General features: G+C 41.0%; 1 protein-coding gene across 2 annotated transcripts; it reads left to right on the top strand.

Annotated features, from left to right (window-relative positions):
- Window positions 1-8722: 8722 nt before the first annotated feature.
- On the top strand, window positions 8723-17326 carry anxa13 (annexin A13). 2 transcript variants are annotated; one of them, XM_080793395.1, is made up of 11 exons: window positions 8723-8813; window positions 10526-10601; window positions 10708-10802; window positions 11301-11471; window positions 11830-11863; window positions 13165-13244; window positions 13587-13655; window positions 14423-14524; window positions 14653-14728; window positions 15211-15323; window positions 15845-17326. In XM_080793395.1, the coding sequence occupies exons 1-11, from the start codon at window positions 8799-8801 to the stop codon at window positions 15962-15964; spliced, it is 951 nt and encodes a 316-aa protein (XP_080649521.1). In that variant the 5' UTR covers window positions 8723-8798; the 3' UTR covers window positions 15965-17326. The 2 variants fall into 2 exon arrangements, with proteins under 2 accessions (XP_080649521.1, XP_080649522.1); XM_080793396.1 differs by having other exon boundaries at window positions 11304-11471.
- Window positions 17327-18215: the final 889 nt, after the last annotated feature.

Raw genomic sequence — 18215 nt, forward strand, 5'->3', positions numbered from 1 at the left:
CTGGCAGCCTCTGGTGGACATTCCCCATCCCCTGCATCCACAATCACACATGTGTTTGCCATTACACCACTCAACTCACTAGCCAATCACAGTCTAGGTGTGCCACATATAACCGTCCCTCACTCATTCCACACTCCTCACTCAGTCTCCAGCCTTCACACAGGCAACATGCAGAACCTGCGCTCACTGAGTACTCCACACACAACCACTCACTTCCTTGCAGCCGTGCGTCCATGACAAACGTAAGCCTTGTTCCCCTATCTCTGTATTGACTTGACATATTCTATGCTATGTTGATCACTCTGCCATAATACTATGATTGTTTACATATGTTTATGTTCTAGTGTATATTTAGTGTATAAGGTTGTAAGTGCTTATCGGTGTTGTGAGGATGAGGGGGTATAGCCTACTTCGAAAATATTCTCCCCATAAAGGGGAACCTGGGCCAAAAAGAACCTCTGTTTTAGACTAGGGCTACTTTGTTCAAATCAATAAATCATAGGTTGATGCACGTTCTCTCTCTCTAGTCTCTCAACATCATGACAGCAGAGCTTTATTTTTAAACCCCAGACCCACGATCGGCATGTCTGAATGAATCATGGCCTTTTATTCTGCGAGGCTATGTGGTGTGGTGGGTGTCTGTGTGGAGGAGGAGAGGAGAGGAGAGGAGAGGAGAGGAGAGGAGAGGAGAGGAGAGGAGAGGAGAGGAGAGGAGAGGAGAGGAGAGGAGAGGAGAGGAGAGGAGAGGAGAATGACGAAGAATGTTCGTCCACTATAGGCCTACCTTTTTTCACTGACAAAAACTGAATGAAAACTAAATAAAAGCTAAGCTATATATAAATAAATAAAAACAATAAATAAAAACAATACTAAAATTAGGGAGGGACGAGTAGAGAAGAGACCTGGTTTAGTCTAGAACTAGGACAATATGACCAAAACTAAATTAAATTGTGTTCAATAGACATTAAATCAAAATTTGCTGTTCAAATGAACAGTGGCTGAGAGGAGAGGAGAGGAGAGAAAGCTCATTGCTTGGCACAGGCTAGCAGCCTCTCATCTTTTTTCAGAGGGCTAGGGGGGTGGTTAGATCAGGGGGCGTGCAGTATCTCACAGCCTGCTCATCATGAGTCATGAGAGAGAGCAGCGTGCGTGACCGAGGTGCACCAGGCTGAAAGCTGCATGTGCATGCTAACACACATAATTGATTGATTTGAAGTTGAGAACCACTGATCTATGTCATCATCTATGACCGATTCTATGACATCCTTTGCCTACAATGAAGAGCTGTACATACTTGGCTACAACTATATGTACTTGGATGACCTGTGGAAATTCAATCCAGAGATGTGTGGAAGCAGGTTAAGCTCAAGGGGGCAGGCCCGAGTTCGATGTATCGAATGTGCTGTTGTATGGTGTGAGATCATCCTCTTTGAAGGATTGTACAGTACACAAATGATGAGCTAAGGATCTTAGACTTAAGTCCTAGTCTGAAGACGTTATCCAAGCTAGCAGTTCTTCAGTATACGGTCTGGAGCAGTGACAGCAGTGGAAACTACCACTGTACCACACAATGCCAGGTGGGAACTGGAAGCCATAACTAACTGAACTCACACTCATGTGAAGTGAGCGGCGCAGCGAGGGCAATATTTATATCAGCCAGATGACGTTTTACGTTGTCATTTGCTGCCCTAAACAAACATGAACGTCCATAGACTATATAGGATCAGGCATAGTGTTTGTTAGGATTAAGGTTAGGTTTAGGCATAGTTTTTATGAGGTTAAGGTTAGGGTTAGGGGGGCACAGTGACACAGCTAGAAGGTCCTGGGTTGGTAAAGGGGCCTTGTGTAGAGGTTGCATGTTCTCCCTGTGTCCCTAAAGGGTATAGGTAATGGTATACTCTCACAAAAGAAAGACAAAAACAAAAAAATGCAGTAGGCTAATCCTGGTCTCTATACTGCCTCCCCATGTGAAGTGAGGGGCGCTTTGTGTTGCCACAAATTTACGTCATATTTAGCGGACATTTGACCGAATTTCTCCTTTCATAGAGCACCGAAGTCTGACGTCACTTTCAGTAGAGGGCGCCAGTACACAGGTTCATGTATTTTTTTATTTGCATTGAAATCCCCATTTTAGGTCGCTTCATATAAGAACTGTGTTTGAAAAATAAACGATCATCCCGGCCTTTCTGTCAGGGGGGTGGCTGTGTGTCGTTAATGATGTCCATTCATATTTAATACAGCCAGTTTCTGGAGAAAATGGAATTCATTTGCCTGCAAAAGCCTTGAAACTACATATGAAAGCAATGTCGCTGCTAATATACGTCACACCCAGCTGTCAACACATTGCGTTCCTGAGATTCCTCGTTGACGTAAGCTCAGCTGGTTGTGACTCGACTTGAAACATTACATTTGTGATTTCTCTTTTTTGGCTGTGTACGATAGTTTTCTTTCAAATACGCTCTCTGGTGGAGCTGTTGCCCCCACGACCCGACTACAGTTAAGCGGTTGAAGATGGATGGAGGAATAGACCACCTGCAAATGAACGAACGAAGACTGGTGGAGTCTAGTGGATCTGGATAATGCTAACCCCAGGACGGTATCATGATTCATTTTATGAAGGCACTGTGAAGGATATCCAAGAAGAAAGAAGGAAAGAATGAAGGATAGATAAGGACCATTAACACACCATAATATGACATACATTTTTCACCAGTGACGCGAAGAGGCTTGTGAGTCACAGCAGCAATATAGATTTGCACACAAGTGTGTGTGTGTGTGTGTGTGTGTGTGTGTGTGTGTGTGTGTGTGTGTGTGTGTGTGTGTGTGTGTGTGTGTGTGTGTGTGTGTGTGTGTGTGTGTGTGTGTGTGTGTGTGTGTGTGTGTGTGTGTGTGCACTGAACGCTAAATTAAGGCTCATTCATTGGAGAAGAGGTTTTCATTTGACGTCATTCATCTTAATCACTTGGTTCAGCGGGTTCTCTCTGCCTCTTCTCTCCACCAGGAAGCAGCTGACGAGCGGCTACGAGGCAGCCTCCCTCAAGAACAAAACGTCATTAAAGACCAGCTGAGATTTTCCCCTGCACTTTTAGGCTATTGAAAATACATTACAATAGATGCCCCCCCCCCAGTACTTTGGTGTTTAAACTTTTAGCATCCCCCTGCCGGTATTTTTTTAATACCGGTAAATAACAAAATAGGGAAAAAAGCAAACAAAAAGGAGTCTAAACTTAATAAGCTATATCGCAGAAAGTACAGGTAAGGCCTCACAGGTGTTACCAATTACTGTACAGTGGTTCTCAAACTTTAGTTTCAAGGACCCCCATACAGTAACTTACGGGTAGGGCCAAATTATCCATTGGGCCGGTGGGGCCGCGGCTCAGGAGCCCTTGGCGCTCAGGGGCCCTTCAAGCTTCAGGCTTAAGCCTTCGTACACACATAAAGAATGTTCTGTGCTCTGCCTGTGTTTCATGGTCGCCCCAATGCTTTTCCAATGGAAGTCACGTGGTTTGACTAAACACTTGTGTTTGATTGGGGGGAGGGGGGTCTATATTGTAGACTACACCATGGATGGCTTTTTCAGGCTGCAACCCGCCCAAGATAATCATAATGTGAACTGAGGAACCCACCCACCCTGACAAGCACTTGGGAATTGTAGGCGTTTACATTTAGTTTGAAGTTGATTCCACAGATAACATAGTGAAAATAGCCGAATTGAGGTGCAGCTATTTTCACAATGTTTGCCTCTTTCCTAACGTAATATTTGACAATTTGGCCAATTTGGTACTAAATATTTTGTCTTAAAAAAGTTATTAAATTGTAACTTTAGAAATGTACACACTGTATGCACATATATGTTAGTTTGTTTACTGTTAAGTGAGAAAACAATGATGCACATTAAGCTGATCTGCTAATCATTGGAATTATTTGGGGACCCCGTAGCTAGTGTTTCGATTGATATAGTAATCTAAAGCATATTGTAGGCTACAGTGCACGTATATGATGTATAGAGGAGATACACACACGTTTAACACAGCATGTAAAACAATACAATAACCAAGCTGTGGCACTTAAGTATACAAACCTTTAAGCATAGATTAATGCTGCTACCTAGTGGTCATAGGCGAGGCTACTGACATTCCATCTTACAAAAGAAGTCACAACAATAGAACTCATTATGTAGCCTATCATTAGTACAACTAATGAAGTACAACTAAAAATGAGGGACGTGGTGGATTGGAAAGTAACTAAGTACCAGCAGTGGTGGAAAGTAAGTAAGTAACATTTTGTGATACTTTTACTATACTGGAGTATTTCCAATGTTCTATACATTTTTTTTCTTCTACTCCACTACATCTCAGAGATAAATATTGTATTATTAATTATGAATTATTTGAAATTTTAAGTTAATAGTTATTTTGTAGTTTTCCACAAGTCACAAAGCAACATGCAGGTCTGCTTCCTAGACCCTCAATGTTTAGTGGTAGGCTACATGTTTTTGTTTTCTTAACTGAAATAATATGCTAGCCTACATGTGAGTTATATTGTTGTGATACTGTATTATTTATTAAACAGGTAGATTTAATGTCAGTAACCTCGTCTATATGACCACTAGGTAGCAGCATTCCTCTATGTTTAGCATGCTGTTGGTAAAGGTTTGTATGAATATGATATCTATACTTGTGTAGTCTGCAGCTGGTAAACAGGAACACCCCTCATACAACCATGACACAATAATACATCTGGAGTTCATACTATGAAAACCTGCTAAACCTGTCAGTCACTCAGTCAGTCTGTCCGTCCGTCACGCCACCATATATGGCCATCAGTCAGTCACGCCTTGTGACATGCACACTCCATGGCCATAACATTGACCTCATCAAACCCTGGATAGCCATACATGGAGAAGACTGGATCATCACGATATGCATATGGCCAGCAACTCTACATCTGACCTCAAACCCTTATATCTCCATATATGGAGCTGAACTGTTCTGACATTCCATATGTTGATCCTTCCCCACCCGTCCTTTCTCTTCCATGTCTCCCTTTTGACTGATACCTTTCCATTGAAACTCTAGACGGGCCCGCCTCAAAGATATTAGCGCAGCCTCGCCCGGCAGCCGGCAAAAAATTAAGGCTCGGCCCTACCTGGGTCCTAACTTGGCTGGCCCGAGGCCCCTCCTGGCCTTACTAATTAGCAAACATTTTACACCCTATACCCGACCCGAAAACGTATATGGGAATTCAAAGGGGGAGGTCGCTTCAGCCAGGGTGTCTTACTGGTAGTTATAGTTGGCTACACATATTTAACTCAAATTGTTATGGAAATGTATTTGAGAGTTTTGGAAAATGGTGCTTTAATAGTTAAGTACTCTATGGTAATTAAAAGAGTGCCGTAATGAATGACGTTTCTCAGATCAAGAATCATACTCATATGTAATATGTTAACCTTGTAATAACAGGTTGGTTAAAAGGGTAATTTTGCACACAAGGGACAGGTGCACAGTGGTGGATAAAGTACTAGTAAAAGTATCAATACTGTAGTGTAGAAGTATAAACTACTCTGTTACAAGTAAAAGTACGTAATTAATTAATTAATTCATTACTTAATTGACTTTAGTAAAAGTACAAAAGTATTGGTATCAAAACTATAGTAAGTATAAAGTTCTCACATAATTGTATAGTGGAGAAAAATATTTATCTCTGAGATGTATTGGAGTAGAAGTAAAAGTATAGACAATTGGAAATTACAGTACAGTACTTGAGTAAATGTACAGTACTTACATTTACTACTACTTACTGCTACTTTACACCAGGTGCATAGGAGCAGGCAGTCAATGCATGAGCCAGGAAAAAGGGGAGATCCCATCATCCCGCACATTCCTTACAGGTTTTTTCGGTCATACTGACCTTTGGGATCTCCTCCTCGTAACAGCTGAAACCAAAAACTCTGATTGTGGTGGTTAACCACAGGAGTCCCACGCACTCCAAACATGGTGTGTGTTTGAGCCATGAGTCGGGGGTCCTAAAGTCACCATGGAGAAAGTTGAGACTGGCTGGCTTCATGAATGCTGTCTTTGTGTGCTCTGGTTCCCATGCTACAGGCCAGACCCTCCTCTTTCATCTGTGTGTGAAATGAAGACCACTCGTATCAGCTGGCCCACATTAGGCCTGCTTATGATGCCATTTAAACCTTTATGCTTAATTGACTGGAGTCCCCCAGGGGCCTATACTACGCCCCCAACTTTTTGCCCCTCTACACTAAATATCTTTGCTGAAAATATTACCAGATATATCTATTTTCACTGTAGGCTGATATGTTCACCCCCAGACTAGGGGCGATAGGGTTAAAGAGTTTAAAACTAACTTGGCACTTCAGACAATTGGTTCTCAAAGTGGGGTCAGGGGACCCCCAAGGGGTTTCGGGGACCCCCCAGGGGTCTCGGGGGTCCCCCCTGCAGCAAAAGTAGTTAATATATACGCTATATCATTTGAACCACTTCAAAAATCGTGAAAATGTGTTTAAATATTTGAATATTGATTTTATTTTTTTATCCAAATCTTACTTACTTAATTCTGGGACCAAACCATTTCAGGTGGGTTCTGCAGCCAAATTCATATCAATTTGGGGGTCCTTGACATGAAAAGGTTTGAGAACCACTACTTGAGACTTGTTCTACTTCGCATTTGCAATTGCATTTGACAATACAAATAATGTGATAAGTTTGATCTGCAAACTGATTGACAGTGTAGTGTGCACACGCACGCGCATGCACGCACACACACGCACACACTCACGCACGCACGCACACACACACACGCACGCACGCACGCACGCACGCACGCACGTCACTCACACACACACACACACACACACACACACACACACACACACACACACACACACAGTGACTATAATTTAACTGTAAGAAAGGGTTGTGAAAATGTTTCTGACTTATGCAAAGCTAGTGGCCTATATACAATATTCAACGAGCTCTTTTAGATGACTCATACTTTTTAGGTACGGTATATCATTATCATTTGGTGGAGGTGGAAACAATAAGGTTATTGGTAAATTGGAATACTTGTCACAGTCACAGACTTTTGTCATTCATTGTACAGTCTAGGACGGTCTTGTATTCTATGTATTGTTCCCTGGTCTAGTTTTCATGGTTCTATGTTTGTTTGCTCCAGCTGTGTCTCATTTTGTAATCAACCCTCATATGTGTATATCAATCTTGTTCCCCATGCAGTCAGTCCTTAATGTCACTGGTATGTCACCCTAACTGCACAGTAATTTAAGATGCAATGTAAGCAATTTAAAAGGAATGAAAAAGGGGAAAACATCTAATTATAGTGTAGGCTGCCAAACGTTAGTAATTAGAGGATCTGCCTACGAGGTAGCCTGCATGGCTGAGATAGACAATAATTCAGACAAACCCATACACAACCTGCTGAATCATCCAGCAGAAGCTGGGGTCAATGCCAATGGTGATGATGACCCCTGCGCTGGATGATTCAGGTTGTTTATGGCTTGTGGGGGACATAATATTATTTGTAAAAAAGAAAAAAGATATAGGCTATATATCTTTGGCATGGACTGGACATGCAAATGAGCTGACAGGCATACCAGAAACACATAAAGAGCTATAGGCCCATAGCCTTATACAACCTTTACAGGTCTGTAAAGTGCACAGATGGAGATCTGGTTCCATTTGTGCACTCTCAGAGAGTTATATGGTGGTCCTTGAAATTGAAAATAAAACAGAGAACCACTGATCTAGTGGACTGTGGTCTGTGGACTCCATATATTCTCCTAATATGCCATGTGCCCTATAGTAAATCAGTGGTGTCTACCGTGTCTAGTACATATTCTGAAAATAAACTGGAGACTGACAAGACCATGTGAGCTCCCCATGACATGAGTCGATCATGATCAAAATGATAACATTATGTTATGTAACTTATTATGGTAGGCCTATGTCCATTTACTCAAATTATACGGACACATTGATGCCCCCGCCCGAGCCCAACAACACAGCTCTTAATCTCCATGCAGTTGATTGAATCATTTACGATAAATCCAACTCCAAGTAGGCTAATCGTAAATGACTCAATCACAACCAGCCCAGGCGGTGCGTGCACCCCTACCAACCGCACCGGTCTACTGCGTGATGACGTCACACACTAGCCCTGCTGTCAGTGTTGCCACGTCTGCTTATTATAAGCGACTTCGAGCTTGTTTTTCTGTGATGCCTAAATATTGGTTTGATTGATTGATTGATTGATTGATTGATTTAAATATTTATTAACAGTTTGCAGAATTACAGTACATTTCAAGCACAACTCAATACAATTAAAGACTGTTAACTGTGAGTGGACGACCCAATAAAGCATTACACTTGTTTACAAGAGGGTTCACCATTGTTTACTTGTTTCCTAAATGCTTTTTAAAACACCAGTGGTTCTCAAACAGTTTCATGTCAAGGACCCCAGCATCCCACATGTTCTCCACAAACCTTGTGACGTGTTGTGAGCTTGTATCTTTTTATTATCGTTTATTGTCAAATATCCAATGCATACCTTAGGTTTAAAGTGCTCGTGTACTGTAGTTTGGGCTTGTTTTCATAGACCTGTCTGCTTATTTATCTCTCAAGATCTCCAGATCTGGCAACAGTGCCTGCTGTAACAGTACAGTCGTCTGCGTCTGACACAGTGCGACTTTCCCTACCTCTCATCCACTGCACTACAACTTGCTGTCTAGAGTCTGTCCGTCTTCTAATCTACAACATCCTAAAATGGGCAACTGTCAAGTAAGGTTACAATTTTATGCATCGTTTTACGCACTATAGCCTAATGAACGCATGTTTGCTGTAAAGGCGACAGATAGGATGAGGATCACATTCTTCTCTTGCTTCTTATCTTATCTTGCGTGCGTCTATTTATAAAACGGCTCCATTTAATAGTGGTAGAAAGCGGTTATGCAGACGACCAGCGAGTTAAGAATGATATAGGTCAATTTTCTGTAGGCTACGTTAAATCGATTTCGAACTAACCATTAGTTCTAAATCGCTTTGATTTTTGTGAAAATGTGTTAGCTATATAGACTAGGTTTAGGCTACTACAGTGATTTCGGGTTTACACTAGACTAGATGACACTGCACTTGCTCAGCAGAGTAACGGCCTGTGTTAATAACGCGAGGACACGGCCAGTCGGCCACTCCTCTGCGGAATTCATCTTAGCTCAGCCCCGTTAGAACTTAGATCTGATGAATGAGCAGAGAGAGAGAGAGAGAGAGAGAGAGAGAGAGAGAGAATTTAATTGAATCGAGAGAGGGGGGTCCCTTGGGCCTATCGAGGAGGAGGGGGGTGTCCTGTCCCCCATTCATCCTAATTCACAAGGCCTCGATCAGTGCACCCCACCAACTTTGTTTAATAGTGCAGTTTTTCTCAAACTGGTCTGGGGGACCCCCATAGAGTTAGGGACCCCCTGGGGTCCTTGAGGATAGAAAGACGAGTTAGTTTAACGACTTTAACACATTGGCTTAGCGTTATATCCTGTGCATGCTGTGAGCTTAGATTTACTATAGGCCTACTATTCAAACATCTCAAGTAGAACATGTTTAAATATAACATTTTAACAACACAAATCTTGTAGCATATAGATGGCCCTGCGGTCGCTGGTCCCGTAGCCAAAAACATGTGAATTTGGGGGTCCCTCGATCCTTGAAATGAAAACGTTTGAGTATCACTGAGCTTAGTGAGCTAATTCACAATAGGCCTCACCAACTTTGTTTAGTTAAGACAGCTGCGAATTCCACTGTGTGTGACTGTGTGTGTGTGTGTGTGTGTGCACATTCTATACTATCCACCACCCTCCCCCATTGTGCACCAGTGCTCCAACTTCATTACATAATACTAACTAGGCTTACACCCACCCCCACTGAACCTGCCTAATCTACACATTGCTGAATTTTGTAACACAACCTTACACTACACAGTAAAATGAACTCCAAGTCAGTACAAATGGACGGGCGCAAGGGGTCCACCGTCGGGTTCATTTGTACACTGTTTTGAGATACAAAAAAATAGATAAATTAACAGTGGATTTTGCATAACGCTCGCTTCAAAAGTCAAAACACACTCAAAAGGTTTAGGCATAGTTTTACTGAGGTTAAGTTTAGGAATAAGGTTAATGTTTAGGCATAGTTTTACTGAGGATACATTTAGGAATAAGGTTAGGGTTAGGCATAGTTTTACTGAGGATTCATTTAGGAATAAGGTTCGGGTTATGCATACCGGTATAGTTTTACTGAGGTTACGTTTAGGTTAGGATTACCTGGTGGCGACAGTTCAGAGGTCGCCGGATTTTACCGGGGGCAAATGTGTTTTGGGGCGAACGTTCTTGTATTCTATAATAGGCCTATGTGTCGGTATCTATGGATGCTATATCAAAGTGTGTAATACTCCAGTAATGTCTTGGAAGTGTTGCAGTTGTGTAACAATCTGTTTTTAATCATCATAGCCCACGATTGTCCCCTATGAGGATTTTGATGTCATGGCTGACATCAAGGCCATTCGTAAAGCCTGCAAAGGACTAGGTGAGTTCAGATAGTTTAGTGTTTGACTTTAAACACTGTCATTACAAACAAGCATATACTGCATAGACATGTATAATATTGTGGATACATCATGTTGCATTTTCAGGAACTGACGAGAAGGCCATCATTGAGGTCCTGGCCAATCGCAGTTCATACCAACGTCAAATAATCAAGCAGGCCTACTTTGACAAGTATGATGATGTGAGTGACTTTCAGATATGCCTAATATGTGTAATAACAAGACTTTTTATAAGCGACATATGATGACATAAGCTTTCACAGAACAAGATGGAACTATTCCTTGTGTCTTAATCTTTGCCAAAAAGGTAATTTTTAAACTAGTATTCAACGTTTTAACCTAATAAGCCTTATTTTACGTCATCATGTGTCACATTGTGAAAATAGCCGATTTCGTGTTGCGAATTAATTGTGAACTTATAGGCTATTTTTGCTATTTTTTTCTTTGCAATTGTGTATCTGCTTGAAATGTTCACAATTCCATTCACAAAATAGGGACCCCAGGGTTTAATGGGGTTAATAAATCACAGTATAAACTCAACACCACCCCCTTCCTTTCTCTTGGTCTCTCTTCTGTGTCTGCTTTTCACATGCATGGCTTTCTCGTCCACTTTCTCTTTTTCTGCCTGTCCTTGTTTCCTTTTCCCCCCTGTCTTCTGTCTCACTTCGCCTGTTGATCAGGAGCTGGTGGACAAGCTGAAGAGTGAGCTGTCGGGGAACTTTGAGAACGCCATCCTGGCCATGTTGGACCCGCCTGTGATCTACGCAGTGAAGGAGCTGAGGAAGGCCATGAAGGGAGCTGGGACAGATGAGGACGTGCTGGTGGAGATCCTGTGCACTGCCACCAACGCTGTCAGTAGCAATTTTGATTGATTGATTGATTGAATACTTTAGTCATAAATGTAAACAGCACGTGGTGCAGTCAGACATTAATGATGGTGACATTCCACATTTTGGTGTAGGAGCCTACAATGAGAATTTTCCCACGTTTGTTCTGAAATTCAATCAACTGCTCACTACTACTGTTTTCATTAATGTTTATTGTTTAGTATATATATATATATATATATATATATATATACACACACACACACACACACACACACACACACACACACACACACACACACACACACACACACACACACACACACACACACACACACACAGGAATGAAATAATAGTTGTTGGTTTTTGCCTTTTACAACAGGACATTGCCATGTTCAAGGAGTGCTATGCTCAGGGTAAGCAAATTACATTAAGCAAATTTGTTGTGTTTTAGGGGAAATGAAACATACATCCTTCGAAATCTTTAATGTAAGAGGAATATCTGATTTGGCACGAAGCTCTTCTGAAGGCTGTTGCTCAAAGGCTCACATGCTCATCTGTCATTACTCATTACCCATTGTCATTCCTTGTATTATGACTCCTCGCCTCAGGGTTTCCTCCGGGTGCCATCTCTATTAATATACAGTATACTCTAAGGTTTTTGCCCCCATACACATGGTCCTGTATTTTTCCTGTCCCACTAGCCGTCCGATAGCCATGTGATGTAAACGTTGAGTTTGTTTAGCCACAGTGACTTAAGTTCCTACTCACCATCATCTCACTGTTAACTGCTGATTGCACTGATAAATAATATCTTTCTTTGAGAAAGCTTTCTCAACCACTATCATGTAGCCCAATAGTATACCTTTTATAATACTTTTTTATAGGCCTATATCTACTAATGTTTGTGTTTACTTTGAACCCATTTACACCTGAGGCCGATTCTAACAGTGTTCTGTAAAATGTCGTTTTTATTTAAAAATATGTGTATATAGCTAAATCTAAAATGATACAGATTCTCTCCCAGATTGAAACGTATTTGACGTATAGGTTAAACAGATCTATGTTGAAAGGTGACCTCTTCAACTACAGTTAAGTATGTTTTAAGAACCAAAAACATATACTTTGCCAGCATTGCACATAGACAATCAATGTTTAAGTATGGCTACACCAAATAAACACCAGCTCAGTGGCCTTGCGGTGAGAATGTCCGCGTCCAATCTTGGGGCCCCACTTAAAATCGGGGGCAGATGATGGAGAGAATGGGAGAAGAAAAGAGGGGAAAAAAGAGAGGGAGAGAGAAAAGAGACTGGAAGGCCGGGGTTCGATCCCCGGCCCGGGTCATACCAAAGACTCATTGCCTCCCTGCTTGGCATTCAGCAAGTGGATTGGGGCTACACCAGGGAGTGTACTACATCAAGCTGCCTCACGCTACATTACTTATTACGGCAAATATACAGCGCACAGTAATATCATCTGTGTGTTCATTTATGATTTTTTTCTTAAAAATGTATACTCTGTTAAAATGGCACTGAGGATTTTACTGTGTTTTATTGAGCTTACTGTATTTTGGATGAGAAGACAGGCGCCAGGGAGGCTACAATTTTAGATGGTGATTCATTAATACTGGATAGGTTTTCCATCCCGTAACATTACACATCTTAAGTTTCCCGGAGTTTTTACATTATGTTTTTTTATTAAATGTCTTGCTTTTCAGTGCATGAGCGTGACCTTGAGGAAGACATCGAAGGAGACACGAGTGGAGATGTCAGAAACCTGCTCATGGCTCTTTTAGAGGTAAATGGCCTCGCCGTTGTTCTGTTCCCGGTATCTGTCATGCAATGTAACTCTATTCCACCTTTGGACGGAAATCAAGCTCGCACTCCTTGGCCTTCGCTCAAGTGCGTGAATGCGCGCCCACACACACACACACACACACGCGCGCACGCACACATACACGCACGCACACACACACACACACACACACACACACACACACACACACACACACACAGGCACGCTGGCTGCATTCCAGACATCCTTTCATTAGTCAAATGGCTAGCCGATACTGTTGCCTGAAGCCAGGCAGAAAGAAGTGTCTCACGTCACCTCACATCCAGTCTCTCTCACGTGTTCCAGGGTACCAGAGATGAAAGCTGGGATGTGGACGAGGAACTGGCCGAAGCAGATGCTACCGCTCTCTTTGAGGTACTGTTATTTATAAAATATACAATCCTCTATACTAACTATACAACCCTCTATACAGTATAGAAGCATCAATATTGATCAAACAACTCAGTCACTATGAGTTTGATCAATATAGATTCTATAGCTTCTATACTGTTACACCACTTTCAACCATAACATGGTTGTCATCACCTACTGTATAGCTACAAGCAGTGGTGGAAGAAGTATTCACATTTTCAAGTTAAAGTATCACTATCACAACGGAAACATATGGTATGGTATTACCAAAATAGTATCAAAGTACCCAAAGTAAAAGTATCATAAGCTATTTCCCAAGATCTTTCTCAAGTATTACTCGGCTAGTAAGTAGTACTCGGCTGTCGGGCAGAAATCAGCTACAGGGTAACTCCAAAATAGAGAACCTTATATATTTTTTTTTAAACAAAGCAATACAACATAAAAATGTGTTAAGAGCACTTTTGAATACTTTTTAACCAACACACAGACATAAAGGGTGTTCAATGGCATTGATTTATGAAAAAAAGGAGTTAGCTGGTTTCTCCCGGACAGCGACTTTTACGAGCTGTAAAAGTATTGAAAATGGTACAGAAGTAGGCCTACAGTAAATAGTTGCTTCCCACCACTGCCTATAGGTTCTCTTTTGGTTTCCTATATTTCCATGGGGTTTGTCATCATTTGTGTTTATGACTTTGCCTTTGTGTTTCATCATTGTCCAATTAAATTATCTTAAAGCTTAACAGAAACGTCTGGTATATATTATACTGTAGGCTGGAGAAGGATGTTTTGGAACAGATGAGAACACTTTCAGCTACGTTCTGGCCAACAGGAACTATCTGCAACTACAAGCCACCTTCAAGATTTATGAGCAGGTACATAAGTGTGGACACTACAGTACAGTACAGTAGCCACTATGTCGCTTCTTGAGTTGACGTGGCTATCTATTGAATTATCATGCAATGAATGTTTGGATTCAATGTTTTTTTATGTTGTGTTTCAGCTCTCTCAAACTGAAATACTGGATGCCATTGAGAATGAGACTTCTGGGACACTGAACAAATGCTATATTGCTATTGGTATGTATTCATTATAAAGAAGAATCTGAATAGTGCACCAAAGTCTAGTTTCTTTTTGGAACACAGTTCTTATAACCCAATACAAAAAACAACGCTGCCCATGACCCCGGGGTAGTGGGAGTGACTAGTGACCAGTACTCTATAGGTCAGGAGATGCAGTATACATGCTTCTCTTACTGTCAAAATAATTGCTCAACATTTTGTGCTTCTGAAATGTTAATTTAATGAAAGATTTTCTACTAGTAGTGAGTGAGTAATTAATTAATAATACTTTCATACGAGCACTGTTCCATTTTATAAGCGTCCATCTTTTCAAATGATAGATGCTTGAAGTTAGATAAAGACACAACTGTTCATCAGAGTGAAACATTGAATGCCAGCCTAAAGATGTGGGGGAGAATAAAGTCGTTTTTTTTTTTTTAGAAACATAGACTTTGCTGTTAGGGTCGATTTCACTAAAGCCTGTTCTTCTTTGCCCACAGTGAGATGTGCCAAGAACCCCCAGCTGTACTTTGCCAGACGTCTGCACGATGCCATGGCAGGAGGAGGCACCGACGAGGACACCCTTATCCGGATCATCGTGTGCCGATCCGAGGTACGCTAAATGTGAAAAGTAGACTTTTGTTCATATACCGATACTAGTATTTATATGCAATTTGCCATTCCTATACCACGTAATTCATCACATATGCAATTTCATTTAAGGTCACATTTTGAATGCATCAGTTGATGTTGCGCTACTGCTTTACACTCTTACTGTGCTATTTACATTATTATTTTACATACATTATTATCTTATTAGCTGCAATTTTTTATTTATTCCTAGATCAGTGGTTCTCAAACCTTTTAATTTCAAGGACCCCCATGACTCTGAGTGTGTACAAATGGAATTATTACCAAGTATCGACCGACCAGTACAAATAATATATAATAATATATATACAAGTTATCGTAACCGGTATGGATGAAATGAAATGGGCGGATAAAATTGGTATTCCTCTAGTGCAAAGAAACTAAAGGTATTTACCGTAATTTTAGGCATCCTATACTGTAAGCTTGATAAATTATATGAGGACTCATATTCATGTTTATCGTTTCATTTTCTCCAACAAACAGTACGATCTGGAGACCATCAAAGACTTGTACTTGGACAAGTATGACGTGTCCCTGAAGGACGCCTTGAGGGACGAGTGCAGTGGGGACTTCAAGCGTCTCCTCTTGGCCATCTGCCACTGAGAGCGAGGAAGACGAGGAGGAGGAGGAGGAGGAGGAGTTGACAGACAGGAGGTGACAGGGAGGGGCGTGAGACAGACAGCAGAGGGAGGGCCTACATTGGACTGCTGATGCATCCCTGTTGGGCAAACTAACACTACTTACTGTACTCTCGGTCCGACTTGTCCACATGCCGTTTGACAACTTTGTGTTGGGTTGGAGTAGGAAGGGTTGGGGCCGTTAAAGTCCATCGTAGTTACGTAGTCTCTTGTCAGTAACATTGTCATCTAGGAGGCGTATAAGAGCAGGGCTTGTTTCATAGGTATGCAGTACAGTATGTTTACAGTAGTTTGTCACAGTCATGCATTGAATTCAGTTTTTAGTTAACTTGCTAACAAGAATCACTTTTGTTTGCCAAGCCTACTACAGATTTACAGGACTGACACTAACGCAGATACAAGTACATACTGATACACAGTTTAAGGGCAGCAGGATGGCTTTAACAAATGTGATAGGATCATAAGAGACATGCTGTACTGTGCAGGCATCATACTTTCACTAGCATATACACAGACCTTGGCTCTTGAAGTTATGTACTGTTAACACATTTTTGGATTACCGCCTTTCTTGGTATAGGCATCTGTAGTTACGCCATGGGAGGCTGTAGCTAGTTGTAGCTAGTTCGGACAGCTAGCATAATCTGACTGACTGTATACATGCTGTGGCTAGATTATGCCTTGTATGTCAAGTTTACTGTATAGAGAAGCAAAATTAAGCTAAGATGTGCACATCCACACCCTGTGTTGGCCAGGTGCTGAGCAGAAATTATTAGACTAATAAAAAAAGCTATGGTCTCCATTTAAAGAAAAGTGAGTGAATGTAGTATTGTATTGCGCCCCAAAGTGAAGTAAACACTACATTTATCTTTTAAATGGAGCCCATCAGTCTGTATAGGGAAGGGCATGATCTGCTGGAAAGTAAAACATAAATGTACTGTATGTTGACAGACATGTGGTGGGTAGGCTACTGATATATTGAAAAGGGACATGGTTTTGAGAGCATACAGGGGAAGGTTTTGTCAGCTAAAATTGATGTTAGTCAGTATCTCCCACCCTCCATGCTCCAACTCTCTGTGACTGAACGACTTTTAACCGTTAATGTGACGTAAAATGCAATTGCTCCTATTAGCTTGAACATATTTGCACGGGGGAGAAAGCTGAAAGTCTGTTATGACAGAGTGCCACTGGTATTATAGAAGATGGAAATGTAATATTGTTTTTTAGCCTTTTAATCACAATCTCTCCATAAGAAAACCATATTTTGTGTTTGTACTAAAGAATCTATTGTTATTGACTTGATGTTAGAATACCATCCTGTCCTGCAAAGTGCAAAGACAAAAGACATGCCTTGACAAATCCACATGCACCTCACAATGTTATATTTTTGTACTTAAAGACTAACAAAGTATTGACTACGGTGTATAATTTAGTTTTGATTATTTTACAATTGTTAGAAGGGACACAAAGGTAGAGTTGGCACCTTAATGTAACATTTACTATTTTGTCCAAAATGTAAAGATATAAAATGTTTGAGAAATGGTCTTAAGTAATGCAAAGCACACTGTGCATGATGTGAAAATGCATGGTACATTATCAGACTTAAATTTACGCTACCCTTCAACTTTTTGTTTATGGCCAAAGTGATTGGATATAAAGGTTTTGTAGAAATTTGTAGCAATTGTAGAAATATAAGACCGTAATTGTCAAATGTTCAATCATATTCTAATCACGTATACATACTTTACATATTTTACATTTTGGACCAGATTAGGCATTTTTACATAGAGGTGCCCATTCTTCCTTAGTGCCCACTCTCACTGTTATAGCGGAGAACCAGCCTGCTGATATTTAAAGTGCAGTTATATATATTTAGCACAAAGATCTATTCCTGTGACTAACGATCCCTTGTGTGTGTGTGTCCCATGGCAGCTGTGTTTTAACATGCTACAAATATCCCCTATTGTAAACATTTGTAAACGGGATGGCCAACTGAAATTAACTCCATTTAAGAGTAGCCCAATAGCAGCAACAACTGGGATATTCAGTTTGGCCTTTTTAGAATTAAAATAATTGGGACCAACATTTGCCTCAGTCAGTATAGCCAAAGAACTGTGTTAAATGCAAATAAAGCAACCTATTAAGTTAAATGTAAATGTCTCCTTTTTTTTTTTTTTTTGTTAAAAGCGACCTAAGGGCCGATTCATACTCCTATTTTA

The sequence above is a fragment of the Protomyctophum bolini genome (genome assembly GCF_963924005.1).
Source record: "Protomyctophum bolini genome assembly, chromosome: 21".
NCBI lineage: Eukaryota > Metazoa > Chordata > Actinopteri > Myctophiformes > Myctophidae > Protomyctophum > Protomyctophum bolini.